Below are 14,323 nucleotides of genomic sequence, written 5' to 3'. Positions count from 1 at the left end.
AATCAGAGCAGAATTTCATTAATTCATTTTTGTCTCAGAAATGTAAGGGGCAACCAGCTGAACATCACAATTTACCACCGCTGCTTTGATATCTTTTGCTTTCATGTTGGAAAATATATTGGATGATAAAGTCTGAAATCACTTCTGTCTGTTATTGCTTGAATTTGATCCCATAATGATGGAGTCATCATCCCCAAAGATAGGCCCTACCCAAGTTTGAAGGAAAAAAATAAGTAAGACAGACTTCAAGAGTACTTTTAGCTACTTGCTACCAGCTAAAGGATACGATGATTTACATATGTGCAGTCATAAGAGAAGCAACTATCTATTCAAAACTGAAGAAGGAGGTGCATTGCACTGCTTATCAAGGTTTTCAGATGTGATGGAACTATTGCATGAGTGGTGATGGAACAGTCTTCCATTCAATTCATCGATACCAGAAAAAGTAGAGTGAAAAACTTCAAAAAGCCTCCGGGTGGGCAGGGGAGATCTTTTTAAACACAAGCAAAATTTTATAGATATATGTATTATACATAAAAGTTACTCAGTTTCCTCCTTCCTCAGTCCGTAACATTCAAATAGACAAGAAGTGGTTTCATCCTGTTGAATGTCAAGAGCTGTTTCAGCTCAGCTTCACCATCAAGAATACACAAAACCTGCATGGTTTATAGCTATTTAGGAGAGAATATTTTGGAGTTATTTGTCAGTCATCTATTTCTAGGGCCCAGTTATATTTATCAAAGCTTTCAGTGAAATTTTATTCACCCAGTAGCTCTGTTAATGACCTGCAGATTTATTTATTTTTTTTCCACAGTTTCAACATGCTCTTGTGATTGATTTACTATTTGCAGAGGCTGGAGTAGTGGTGGGAGCAAGGGTGTTATTTAGAAACTAGCTCCAGAAGAAAAGTGTATTTCCTTGTATTAAAACAAATTACACAGTGCTGCCAATAGCCCTATTCAAACTGAGGTAGGTAAGGAGATTTAAGGATGAAATTTGCCTTGATGCAAAGGTCATCCTCAGATTATGGAATTTGAAACTAAACCTGTTCTGTCTTTTAAGGCTCAATTTTCTATTCTGCATTCCCACCTGTAGAATAAATTCATCTTGCAAATGTTTAAAGTTTGGTTTTTTTGGACAGTCTTCTTCATAGTGACAGAACAAGAGGGAACGGCTTTAAACTGCAACAGGGGAGGTTCAGACTGGACATTAGGGAAAAATGTTTCCCAGAAAGAGTGGTCAGAGAGTGGAATAGGCTGCCCAGGGAGGGGGTGGAGTCACCATCCCTGGGTGTGTTTAAGGGTCGTTTGGATGAGATGTTGGGGGATGTGGTGTAGGGGAGAACTTTGTAGAGTCGGGCTGATGGTTGGACTCGATGATCCCAGGGGTCTTTTCCAACCTGAATGATCCTGTGTGATTCTGTGTGATTTACAGCATAAGTGTACAGGTAGTCTGAGTGCTTAAAGCACTTCTCTCATAAGAGGCTTCTCTTGTAGACGGTTGTAGACTTCAGCTTTGGGGACTCAGGGGGCCATAATCTGTGTTAGAGACACGTGAAATAAATACCTTTTTTCTACACATCTTTAGGTGCTGTTATTTTTTTAATACATCTATATATTTAAAAAAATAGATATATTTTGTAAGTTAATGAAAGCAAATAGTGATGAGTGCAGTTCCTTAGAATAGAAGTTGGTCTCGTAATGACACGAGAGCTCAGTGATCGTACGTGTGGATGCTGTCGTTCCAGACTATCTCTGTTGCACTAGAAGAATTCGGTAGTTTAGCAGGATGCATATACCAGTGTGTTTTGTTGGTACGGGGTTTGTCTGTGGTTTTTTTTAAAGCAGTTTTTCAACACGCGCTGATCTAGAAGGTGTTTTTCCTATTGTAAGTGCCATAAATCACAGCCAGATCTGTTGAAAAGCTACGAACTTTTTGAAATGCTTATAGAAGATGACAAGGAAGATAAATTAACATTTGAAACATATCACTGTTTTCATGCTTTTTCAAGTCAGTTCACTACTGATACTAATACCACGTTAAAATATTTCCAAAGGAAAGGAGGGCTTAGTTGGCAGCATGTGTAAAGATAGATAATATAATATTAGACTTACCCCGTTTGAGAGTTTTGTGGTTGTAATTCATGAGGTAAAGATACTGAAGCAACATGTTACTAGGAAAGCGTGAGTAGAAAAAAGAAACATGACTTTGAAAGGATGAATGTCCCAGAGGAAGTGTTGAAGCATCTAATCTTGAATCACTTCAAATTTGCCTTGACAGAGTCCTAGAATAAAAATAAAATAAAATATTGCTCCTTACACTTATGAAGACAGAGCGTGGGTTCCATCTCCCAAAATCTCAGGTTTTTTACATATTAGCTTCTTGCTTAATTTCTTGTTCATACAGAAATGAGATCAATCTGTAGGTAGTTGGGAAAAATCTTTTTTTGTTGTTGTTGAATTTTTATCATATAGCCTTTTGCAAAGAAAGCACAGATGTAAAATCTTTTCTTTGCTTGTGCTGCTTCTTTGTAAGGAAGAAGAGTCACTTCTCTATTTCCAGCTGTGTCAGAGAGAGGATCCAGAAAGCAGCCAACAAGCTTCCCAAGAAATAAAGAAACAAATGAAACCAAAGACTGATATTTGATTTCCCTTTCTTCCCCCAACATCTCAAGGAACTGCTGGGCACCGTATTTTACATTAAATTTAATCTGAGAGACATAGAATGCCTATAAAGTCAAGGATTGCTTCCTGTGACAGAGGGGAAAACATTATGCCATACGGAAGAATATTTAGCAAGTATGTGAGAGAATTGTTTTGCAAACTCTTCTGTCATTTGATCGATACATTGAACAAGCAGCATCTGCGCTTCTGAACGGGGAGGTTGTAAAGCAAGGAGGAGGAATCCCAGCTAATAGGAATAGAAAATGTCAGAGACAAACTTTTACTGTGTCCTTAGCCTAGGCCCTTCAGTTTAGGGGTATGGTTCTGCGATGGGCAGTGCCTTAACTCAGCATCCCTCCCGTCCGTCCCATACAGTCCAATCTCACCCTCATATTCTCATGATGAGCATTGTCATGGATGTCTAGAATCCATTATCTGACAAAATAGACAAGTGGGTTTTTTTTCTTTTTTTTTTCTTTTTTTGGTAAGTCAGGAGACTGAACAGGAATTGCTGTTCATAAAACTTTTGTTCTGAAATCTGCTTGCTGGGTTTTTTGTTTATCAGATAAAGTGGGCTCTTACACACATGGCTACCACCTTGATTTTTTCTACATTTACTACAGATACAGATTTTAAAAGCCAGAAAATAGGCATAATTCAGGCAATGGTAATGCAAGCCTTGACAAAACATTACATTATCTTATTCTTGAATAATTTTAATTTACATCTTCAAACTGTAATAATAGTGAACATAGCATTTGGCAGATTTAACACATTAATACTTCACTTCCTTGATGATAAAAAGGTGCCTCGTTCTGAACAGGTTATAATTACTCTTCGTTCAGTTAAAAGTCCTCTTGTCTCTATGCTTTAATGTGAGGGAATAGCTGGGGTTTCACTATGGTTTGTGACTTTCACCCTTACTGGTTGGCTTTTAAATGGTGAAAACAGTCAAGAAGAGCCTATAACATACTGATTTGAGCAGCTGCCTCTGGTTCTTCTTCAGACTACTTTGTGAAGACTAGTTAGGAAGTATGAGAATGAGCTGAGCTTGGGGTTTAGCTAGGCTTGGAAAAAGCTAGCTAGCTTTTCTGAGAACGTGTTTAGTCAAAGTATAAGTTTGGTGCTGGAAGTTTCTTCAGTTTTGTTTTCTAACTGTGGGTAAGGCCAGTTGGACCACAGCTGGTAGCACAGATTTATAATGCAGCCCAGGTGATGGGAGGGAAGCAGGCAACGAGGCAAGCAAGAAAAAGAAATGGAGCTTGAGCTGTTGTATGTATTTATGTCTGGAGCAGTCTCAGCCTCGCTTTTTATTCCCTTCAGGTTCCATAGCAGCTGCACCGTGCTGATGGTGAAACAGCCAAGCAGCGTTTTTGACGGCAACTGGGATTTTGGGTGGATTTAAATGTGTTATCAGTGTAATGCAGTGGTGGAAAATGGTAATGAAAATGTTCTGGAGCCATAATGTGGATAGGGCCTAATAACTGGTGCAGATGAAGAACCAGATAGCAGTAAAGGGAGTAGAGACTTGTGGTGATTTGCTCGGGGAGTCCATGGCTGGGTGAAGTTTTCCTCTCTAGTCCCCGCTCTGCCTCACCTCGCCCACTTGAGATGTCTTGGTGTGGTTTTGAAATATGAAACCTCTTCCAGGGTGTTGGATGAAATATATTAATTATGGAGCAGCATAGAAAATAATAATGTAGGATTTTAAAAGCAAACATTAATAACCACATATTGATTTTACCAAATTGAGTAAACGTTACTTTTCCTTAATGAAGCCTAACTATAGACCTAGTACAGGAGAAGGAGGGGTTTAGAAAACAGCTTGCTGGGCTGGAGAGGAAAAGGTGTGTGTGCTTTTGGTGTGGTGGGTGTTGTGGCTGGGTTTTTAAAGTCTCATTTCCACATATCATTAAGAATGGGAAGAAGCATCAAAAACTTCTAAGGAATGGAGAGAGAGAGAGAAATAAACGTTCCAGGCAGAGTGGGAATACGCAGCCAGGCCTTGCCTGCTGATGGATGGTTCCGCACAGTCACGCTACCTCTGGAAGAGGCACACGTGTGGGTCCCCTGTTAAGGTTTTCCTGCTGCCCCTTAACACCTCCCCATCTCCTGCAACAAGTGCTGCTTTCCAGGAGCTGCTATGGGCACCAATGCCTACAACACTGCGTCTATATTAAATACATACTGTTCTTCTCACAGGTGGATTTGCTGAGTTCTCCAGCTCTTTCCCAGGTCTCTGTGAAGGAAAATCCACGCTTATCCCTACTTGCATTTCTCAACCCTGCCTACCTGTCTCCAACATTGGGCCAACCAGAATCCTGCCTCATCTCTATCTTGGGTGTCAGCGGGATGTCCTCAACAAGGTGAGCGTTCTGGGTGTCGTGTGGTTTGTTTGGATGAGTATATAATCTCCATCTGTCTTTGTCCATGCTTCTGTCTTGCTGCATCATGCTATAAAACATCTGAAGTAGGTATCGATAATAGTTGTCTGTGTATAAGCCATGGAAAGCTATGTGAGAACTAATGACACACAGACCAGATAATTAATCCACGTGCCACGTAATAGGAAACTCAGTCTCCTTTCTCCTTCATCTCGGAGAAGATGATACAGTACCTTCCTCGGTAACCTATCAACCAACAGCAAACTATCAAATCTGCCATTACAGCAGGTCAGGTACTTCCCTGTGTATAGCTCTGACTGGTTTGTTTTGGCAGGTCTTGGATGTTCATGCAATTATATTAATGGTTACAGTAGGACAAAGGAATATTGTCTCGTTTTTAGTACTTCCTTCAAGTGCTGGAAAAAACAGCATTTAAATACCATGAATTGTATAATGAGGGACTACTGCAAGCAAACCTTTGTACACTGAATAAAATGTTCAGACCTGGACGATCAGTGTGGTCATTAAAAATGAGCTTTTATGGTAGTGCTGCACTAAGAAGCTTTTACTCTTTCTAAATACATATGCATTTAATAAGTTGTGTTCCTACAGAATATCCCAGGATATTTTGGTACACTTAAAATAGTCAGCAAAGTCATCAAATATAACACTTGCAGGGTGCTGGATGATCAGATGTCTAAAAGAGCTTGTCTCAAGTTGCTACAGGCCCATATTCCTATGTATATCCACGGATGTTTGCCTCCATGAGGAGACCATCTCAATGGCTTACAGTCTGCATCTTGGGTCCCTTCACAAGGGAATTTTTATTACTTCTGCCACACGTGCCCTCTTGCCTCCCATATTATCTGACAGTCTTACTCATTAGTTGAATCTCCAACAGCCTTCATAAGCTGACATTAAATTGTGGATGTGGAGAGGGGAGGAGTGCTTCGCCCTAGCATATTGCCTTAATCACGTGCAAGACTTATGTGTATGTTTTTTATCTGTGTATAAAGCTTAAGGCAGAACCTAATCTAATAGTCCTGTAATTGTGTCAAATTCATATACTTTGACCATTACATATTTTTCACTGGTTTCTTCTACTTTCACTCCATCCCAGTCTGGCCACTAATAGGATATTTCTAGATTTTGCACAGTTGCTTTAAGGGGATTTTTGACATACAAGCAATCATGTAGAAGGTAATTGTGCTTTAATAGAGCACACAGAAAAATCTTCTATATGGAGGATAGTGAGCAGTCATTGTATTTACTTTGTCCTTTAAAATCTTCTGTGTCTTTACTGCCAGGTAGCAACTCAGCAATTCAAACTTGATTAGCTTTTGATGGATGTCAAAGCAGTTTATTACTGTTCCCACCACAAAAGTGATTTGTGGTTTCCAGACAAAAGACAGCAGGAGTTTAAAAAAAAAAAAAAAAAAAAAAAATTCCTTTGCTTTAAATGGTAGAGTGTTAGAAAGATGCTTTTATGCTGTTTGTTTCAATGTGTGAACGGCAAGTGCTATCCTGGGTCACAGTGGGAGTGAGGGAGCAGCTTGTTCTCCTCCAGGGATGTGCTACTTCGTTTGGGATGTGACTGGAACTCCCGTGCTGTGGCTCTTAAGTGGTGAATAATACCAGAGGGATGAAAGAGGCTGTTCCCTTTCCTTGCAGTAAATTGGTGCCTATGAATAGGCGTTGGGCACAGGCACAGTATGTGTGCCTCACCAGGAAAGGAATCCAAGTGGTAGCGGCCGTCAGGAATTTCATTACGGGGCCGGAGGAGGCTAAAACTACTGCTGCTGAGCCCTGAGCGTGGCAGAGCTTGTCTACAGGAATTGTTGAGACCTGGTGGTGGCTCTCTTGCCTATTAATCTACAATCTTGATATTTCAGCATGTGTCGAAGGAAGCCCTGCAGCTGCAGATACTTTAGAATTAATGTAAGACCCCCCCCAGGAGCTGGTCAGGTTTGTTACTTCCTCACATATTCTTGGGAGTTACGATCAAGGATTACTGCGTTTCTCATTTTGTATGCAGAACCACAAAAACAACAGCATACAATCCACAGTAAACTCTCGCTGCCTGGTGTCATCCTTAACAATCAACCTTTTGGAAGTTCTTCCATTGAGGATTAAAACACCTCTTAGATTTCTTACCCATTTTAGGACAAATACACATCTTAGGGTTTCAGATCTACTTGTCTTTTTGTACCTTTTTCCTCTTACTTTGAACAAACACGGGCATTTATTCTGAGCATGTCACTTGTTCTCTGCACTGAAGTAGACCTTGGTGTCGGCCGCTTATTTTACCTCAGTTTCAGTGAGTGCGTGTGGAAAATTCAGAATGCCTTCCATCTTTACTACTGGTACCTTTATTAACTTAAAGAAGCTGTGGGAACAAATTACAATTTCTACCTCTTAGAATCCACTCGACGTTTTCCCCAACTATTGGCAACTCCCGGTTTCCTGGATTTAATCAGTTTTTAGATTCAGCTTATAGTTAGCGTTTGCTGGGCATCAGCACGTTACAAACATGAACAAGGGATCTCTGCTGCTCTCCTTCCAACACGCTTTCCTTCTGGGGAAGCCTGGATCCTACACGGGGGCATTGGGGAGAGCAAGGAGGATGACTCTTACTACACCGAGTGCCCAGAAATACCAGTACATGGTATTTGTGGAAAGTGAAGTTGGATTTGTGGAAAGTGAAGGAAAGGAAAGCTGGAAAGTGAAGAACGTTCAAAAGGGGGGTGGGCAAGAAACAAAACCCAGGGATACGTAGCAAAGCTCTGTCTGTTGGGACAGTCCAGGGGCTGCTGAGGGGTTAAGTTTGCGTGCTCTGGTTTAATGGCCTTGCTGGTTTGTTGGCTGCTGGGGACAAGAAGTCAACTTCCTGTTAAGATTAGAATAGTGTGGTTTTTTAATTCAAGTCCAGATTTTTAAAAAATAATTTCAAAAAAATTCTAGTAAAATTCCCAAACTATTAAGATGTAGTTGTATACGTTGACCTTATTTTTGCCTTCAGATTTTATCTGTGAGTTCCCATGATTCCTTCCATTGACCAGACATACTGATTTCTCTAAAATGATAATGTATCAAAAATATCTGCAAGAAGAACTCTTAATCTGCACTACTGTTCAATCTGATGATTTAAAGATGTGAATTTTCAGCATGTTTTATCAAGATGAGCTTATCTTTTCAGGATCCTTATAAGCTTCTCTCTGAGGGCACCAGTAGGGAAATGCTTGTCTTGTTGCAGGACAATCTGTGTTCATGACCTTTTAAGAATGACCTTTTAACACTATTTGCCATTAATACCTCTGCTGGTAACGCTTTATTTATGAATGATACGCAAACCCAAAGGCTTGGTTTGTGTCCTTTAGCAAAATTAATGATTACTTCAAAAAAGTCTTAGGAGATTTTTTTATATTTTTGCTTTACAGATTTCTTTCTAAATGCTTAATTCTGAAAACATTCATAATAGTTTTTTGCACTGTTGAAATACTAAAAACCTCATAAAAGGTCTCATAAAAGTTCTAACAGAAAAGTTTGTTTCAGTTTTCGGGTCTCAGTGTGATATATTGGTGGCATTGCAAGAGGCTACTTACTTTTACAGAAGATCTTTGTTGCTTTTAGTGGAAGAGAAGCAAACGAAATTCCAAGCTACATGGGAGTGACAGTGTCCTTTCTGAAATTTTGTGTAACAGAAAAAAAAATCTGTGTTGTTGTTACGGGCCTGAATGAGCCTCCTACTTATATCTCATGTTATACCAGCATTTAAACTGTAAAACTTTCTGCTTTGCGACTTACGTAACAATTCTCTTTCTTTTCTTCCAGACCTGGATTTTATTTCCTGGAACAAAATAACATTTTAGGGTGCCATTAATTTTCAGATTAAACAAGTCATAAAATGTAAATAAGCTGACAAAAGAGCATTTACCTTCTCTTCAGAAAGTTGTTAGTATTAGGATTTCTGGATCTTCCTCCGATCGTAATTCACTTCTTCCTCTTGGGTGCCTTACAATGAAGGCACTGTTATGGTTATGATATTGGAGTGTGTTGCACAAGGAACGACTGATACTGTAGAAGAGGAGGAAGCATAACTTCTTTCTGTAGCCTTAGTCTCAAAGACAAGCGCTAACACATTTTTGGGTGTTTTTTGGCTCAAAGATTTCAGACTTGGCGTCTGCAGCCTTCTTGTTCCCATTTAAATAATCAATTCCACATCAAAAAACTTGCATAACTGTGGAATCGTGATGGTCAGACTGTGCGCTTAAGCTTTAAAAGAAATAATAAAGTTTTCTATTCTTTTAAATTCACCAGCCTCCCCTTAGCTATATTCTGAACAGACATGCACCCTGGCAGTCCATTTGTTAGCGATACCTTCATCACCTCCCTCCTTTATACACGATAATGTTGATGACCCTGCATGTACTTTTTTTGTACCTGCTACTTCGGTTGTTCCTCGCTCACCTTCAGGCAGCGACAACAGTAGGTGAGCTGGTTTGGGGGCAGTGTTTCAACGTAGTGATCCTCAAGCAAGATGCTTATTTTACAGAAGTTGATGCTGAAGAGCTTAGGATCCTAGAAGGGGAAAGCTGTGTAGCCCAGGACAGTGAGGCAGAGGTGCTGCGGATGGGGCATCTCCCTTGCACACGTAAGATACTGCAAGTCTGGCAGTAGCAAGTCCCCTGTGCCAAGAACGCAGTTCCCAACACCTTCCCTCTCTGGATCATTCCAAATATTCCCTACAGTGTTCCTGCTTCTAAACCTTTAGGTCTGTTGGTGTGTGAGAGCTAAATATAGTAAAGGAAAGGTGCAAGGGAGCCGGCTGTGAGGGGCACGAAGGGCTGATTGAGCTGGGGAGATGTGAAGGAAGGGAGAGGGGGAAGTCAGTGACATTGAAATTTGTTGTCATTGATGAGAAGCTGAGCTTCACTGGGAGCGTCCCCTAGGAAACTAGCAGGGTAAGAAGCAGTAAGGCTGAGAACTTATTTTAACACACCCAGCCTTTTTTTTTTTTTTTTTTTTTTTTTTTTTTTTTACCATTGCTGCAGATTATCTTTCTGATGATTTGCTTCGCGAGTAATCGGTCATCTCCTGTTCCCCTTGGGCGGGTGTGTTTATGATATAATGTATGTTCATTAGTTTAAGGTGCCTCCACCTTCAGGCACCTCTGAATGTGCTGATCTGAGGGACTTTGGATGAAAGTTTGGAGGAGCTGCTCATTTTGCTCCGGGGAACAAAACTCAGCTCGCTAGCAGAAATGCATGTAAATTCCCCGTTTATAACCGTTATTGGCTGGACTTCATGCGCTTTTCTCTGCAAAGACTGGTGTGGATTCCCTTCTCCCCTGCAGTCCTTTGTTCTCACTGAACATTTCATTTCTGCATGCATGTGTGTGTGTGTCCATCCCTGTGCACACACACCGTACCATGCGTGTACTCAGCATCACGTGTTACTTAGACTGCTCTGACTTGAACAAGATAGAGTTCTGGCTCTCCAGCTAAATAGCCATAGCCCTGTTTCTCCTCGCCAAAACATCTTTATGCTTGCAGAAAAAAAATACCTATGGGGAAGAAGCGACCGTTTTGGCGTCATGACTGTATTTTCATACTGGTAGACCTCCGGTTGAAATCTGCAGTGTCAGAATTCATTCTTGCCACTGATCCCATTGATTGACATAACTTTTTTAATATAATTGCTATAAAAGCAAAAGGATTAAAATCAGATTTTTTTTGGCTTTTTTTCTGTTTCAGTTTAATTTCAGACGTTCGTTTCCATAGAAATCTGGCCAAAAGCTCCCCAGTGTTTGCAACTACTGCCCAAGCAGAGTATTGAATGTCACTTACTGCCAGATCATACCTGAACCAGGGAAGTGGTTTGATCAGTATTACTCCAACCTGCTTAATCAGTTTTCTGTGTCAAGATGCTTGCTTGCAGGAGACTGGATGGGTTTGGTAGAGCCATCTAGTACCTGTTTCACATGTTTTGGCACTAAGGTACCTCCTGCATCAGATACTGCCTTGCACAACTCTAAATACAAAGAATATGGCAAGGTGCAGAAAAGAGGTGTCTTTATTTGCAGTCAGGAAAATTGACTTATTTAAAAAGCCCGGTTGACTCTTATATTTCTCTCTTTGCTTGTTGCTGTGATAATCTCTGAGGTGCAGGAGGATTAAAGACTGAAAACTGAGATAGGAGCAACTAAATCATGAACCACAAAGCAGAAGTTCTATAAAGCTGCAGTTAGTGCTGTGTGAAAATGGTCTAATTCAAGGTCTTCAGCTCTTTCTCTCAAGGTTTTGAGTGAGTTTTGCACATTGCCTTAGAAACGAGGAAGGCCTGGACACTTTAAGAGGTGACTGCAGGAGCCATCTGTTTCATTTTGTATTTCTCACCAATGTCTGTGATGGGGCAACCTCAGCCTTAGATATGTGATCCAGAACACACATATTTGGGTCAGCAAACTACATGTGGGAAGCGTTTGATTAGGTTGTCAGCTCCCACGGTGAGACTTTCACCCAAAGTAGCAAAACTTTCATTCTCTTGGAGGTGATGCTTCATAGAAGCAGAAGGTATTTTACCGTTATTTGTTTTTATGGGCTTTGTGGTTCATGTGTTGTTTGGACACACTGGATGTCTTGTTAAAGGTTGTCTGAAGAAAGCTGATCACTTGTCTTCTTCACAAAAGAATGCCCCTAATACAGCTAGAGGAGTTCCAACACAAATTTCAGTTTGGTTTTCAGCTTTGTAATGTGCCAAAGGTACCATTTGACTTCTCTAGGCTTAATCTTTCTCTCTTTCCTAGGAGCTGATGCAGCAGAATGATATTGGCTACGTACTGAACGCCAGCAATACTTGTCCAAAGCCTGATTTTATTCCAGAATCCCATTTCCTGAGAGTGCCTGTGAACGACAGCTTTTGTGAGAAAATTTTGCCTTGGTTGGATAAATCAGTTGATTTTATAGGTGAGAAGAAAATTTTAAATTCTCTCTCTAAAACAGTTTCTGGATTCGTTTGTGTGTCTGCCTTGCTGTTTTGGCTGGAGAAAGACCTGAGTGCTTTCTGGGTGGTATGAAAATACCCTAAGGATCTACATACACAATCACCATCACTTTATAAGCACAGAGGGCAAACAGCATAGGGAGATTCTGCCACTGCATGTTCCAGCACTTACGGAACAAAGACGCTTTTAAAGAGCACAGTTCTGCTTTCTGGCAACCTGGTAGATGCCTGATGTGTGTCTGCAGAGAGCGAATGAGAAAATTGGACATACGGATCCTGTCTTTAGCTTTGAGAAGTGAGCTAGCCAAAATTGAACTGGCCAAAATTGTTCCATCATGAATGCCTGCTTTTTACGTGCATATAAAATTAGAAACAATCACCTTTCCCAGACTTCTAAATAGGGTTGTTTATGTGCACATTAAAACGCTGTAACTGCAGTATGTTTCCTGTGTAGTTGCGTGCTTTTTCTGTACTCAATGCTATACAGTGCTAGAGAAAATAAGTGATTTTTGTTTAAAGCTTCCACGAGATTTGCAGTTAGCAGTTAATTTGGAAGTTTTGAACAATTTTAAATAACATTGCTTTCTTTGCAAACTTTTCATCGGGGTGTAATGCTGCCGAGTTTGACACTTGCCAATTTCTTTGCTATGTAGAAAAAGCAAAAGCATCAAATGGCCGTGTGTTAGTGCACTGTTTAGCTGGAATATCTCGCTCTGCCACAATCGCTATTGCATATATCATGAAGAGAATGGATATGTCCTTAGATGAAGCTTACAGGTAAGGAGAAAATTTCCCTTCCTACTAATTCTTGTGCCTGTTGGCTTGTTTTTAAGGTGAACGGTAAACGGTTATACGACCGAGGGTAGAAGCAGGCATGGTACTTTACCTGCTAGCTCACTGGCCTCTGCGCTCTCTTGCTTTAAATGAAGATTTCCTCCATAAACAACTTAATGGTGGTGTGTAGGCTTCACACAGCTAATATTAATTACCCACCTGCAAAATGCTGCTGTTGGTCTTTGCCGGAATTTAAACTGCTTATTAAACATGTGTGTACGTACATCAATATACAGACGCAGCCGTAGCCTGCATAGAACAGTATCTTGTAAGTCAGAGAGAGAATGGAATGCGTAGGGTTAAGGAAAGAGAACTGAGGATATTTATAATCACGCTCATGACAAACGCTCGGCTGGGGCTGTTGAGGGCCGGTTGGTATTCGGTAATGCTCTCAAAGAACTGCCTGCAGGTGAAATGTCTAGGAATTAAGAAAGCTTCTTTGTTGCTGTTAAAGTCAACCAAAAACTCCGGGGGAAAAGTATTTTGAAGTATCAGCTCTTTGTGGCATTAGGGAATTTTTGTGGAGACCCCCTTCCCTCCTCCCCCCCGCCACTTTTTAACCTTTCAAATCCCGTGTTTTCTACACTTGGGATTGTGAACACTTTACTACGTTCCAGGTGCCTTGGTTACAGTTCACCACGACTTCTGTATTTCATTTAACAAACCGCTTTGTTGTTTTGTACGGAAAATTAGGGTTTTCTTTTTCGGTGGGCTCATTGGCGCAGCTGACGCGTCACCATAACACGCGTTGTGCAGCAGCAATTCGAAGGGGGGAGTATCTTCCAAATCACTGTGTGTTTGCCACCACCATCTCTAGAACACTGAGGAGGACAGAAGGAGGAACGTTTGATATTCCCTTGCAGAGTGTGATTTCCATGGGGCGTTTTCTTTTAAGCCAAGGAACATAATTATGTATGTAGTGACAAAAGTGCACGTAAGAGGTGCCTGAACTACCTCTAAAATTGCCTTGAGAAAATTTCCAGTTTCTTACTTGGTGGTGTGCAGTAATTTCAACATATATGGTGAAACAGGTTTGGTTAAGAGGCATAGCTGGAAACCTCAGTTATAGGGGTATAGAGAATATGGATGAATTGGTGGATGTGGATGGGTACTGCGCAAGGTATGAGCGTGAGTGACTGGAAAGACCTGTCTGGTCTCAGGCTGTCGTGGTCTGGAGGTTAGAGCTGTCGGGTACTAAACACTTCTAAAAAGCACACGCCTCAGAGACTTCTAAAGCGCTGCTTCTGAATTCCTCCGTGAAATCTCCACATTAAATTCTAGTTTATTTCTTAACCAGAAGCATGAATTGAGTGTGCAGGATTCATCATCCGAGGCCTTTTTCTCTTTGCACTGTAGATACCGAACAACTACTGTGAAATTTAGATTATATTTTGCTGTATTTCCTTTGATATGCCTTAGCAAGAACCATCTGCAGCACAT

At 40.8% G+C, this 14,323-nt stretch overlaps 1 protein-coding gene across 5 annotated transcripts in view; it reads left to right on the top strand.

Moving 5' to 3' along the window:
• The window catches only part of DUSP16 (dual specificity phosphatase 16), a 64,827-nt gene that overhangs the window by 47,620 nt on the left and 2,884 nt on the right, over positions 1-14,323 (top strand). For all 5 annotated transcript variants that reach the window (XM_074825661.1, XM_074825658.1, XM_074825662.1 and 2 more), the window contains 3 exons: positions 4,866-5,029; positions 11,853-12,012; positions 12,703-12,826. In XM_074825661.1, coding sequence (XP_074681762.1) covers positions 4,866-5,029; positions 11,853-12,012; positions 12,703-12,826 — 448 coding nt within the window. The remainder of the gene's footprint in view (positions 1-4,865; positions 5,030-11,852; positions 12,013-12,702; positions 12,827-14,323) is intronic.

This window comes from Strix aluco, chromosome 5, assembly GCF_031877795.1.
Source record: "Strix aluco isolate bStrAlu1 chromosome 5, bStrAlu1.hap1, whole genome shotgun sequence".
Taxonomy (NCBI): Eukaryota; Metazoa; Chordata; class Aves; order Strigiformes; family Strigidae; genus Strix; species Strix aluco.
This window is presented reverse-complemented; position numbering and strand designations above follow the sequence as displayed.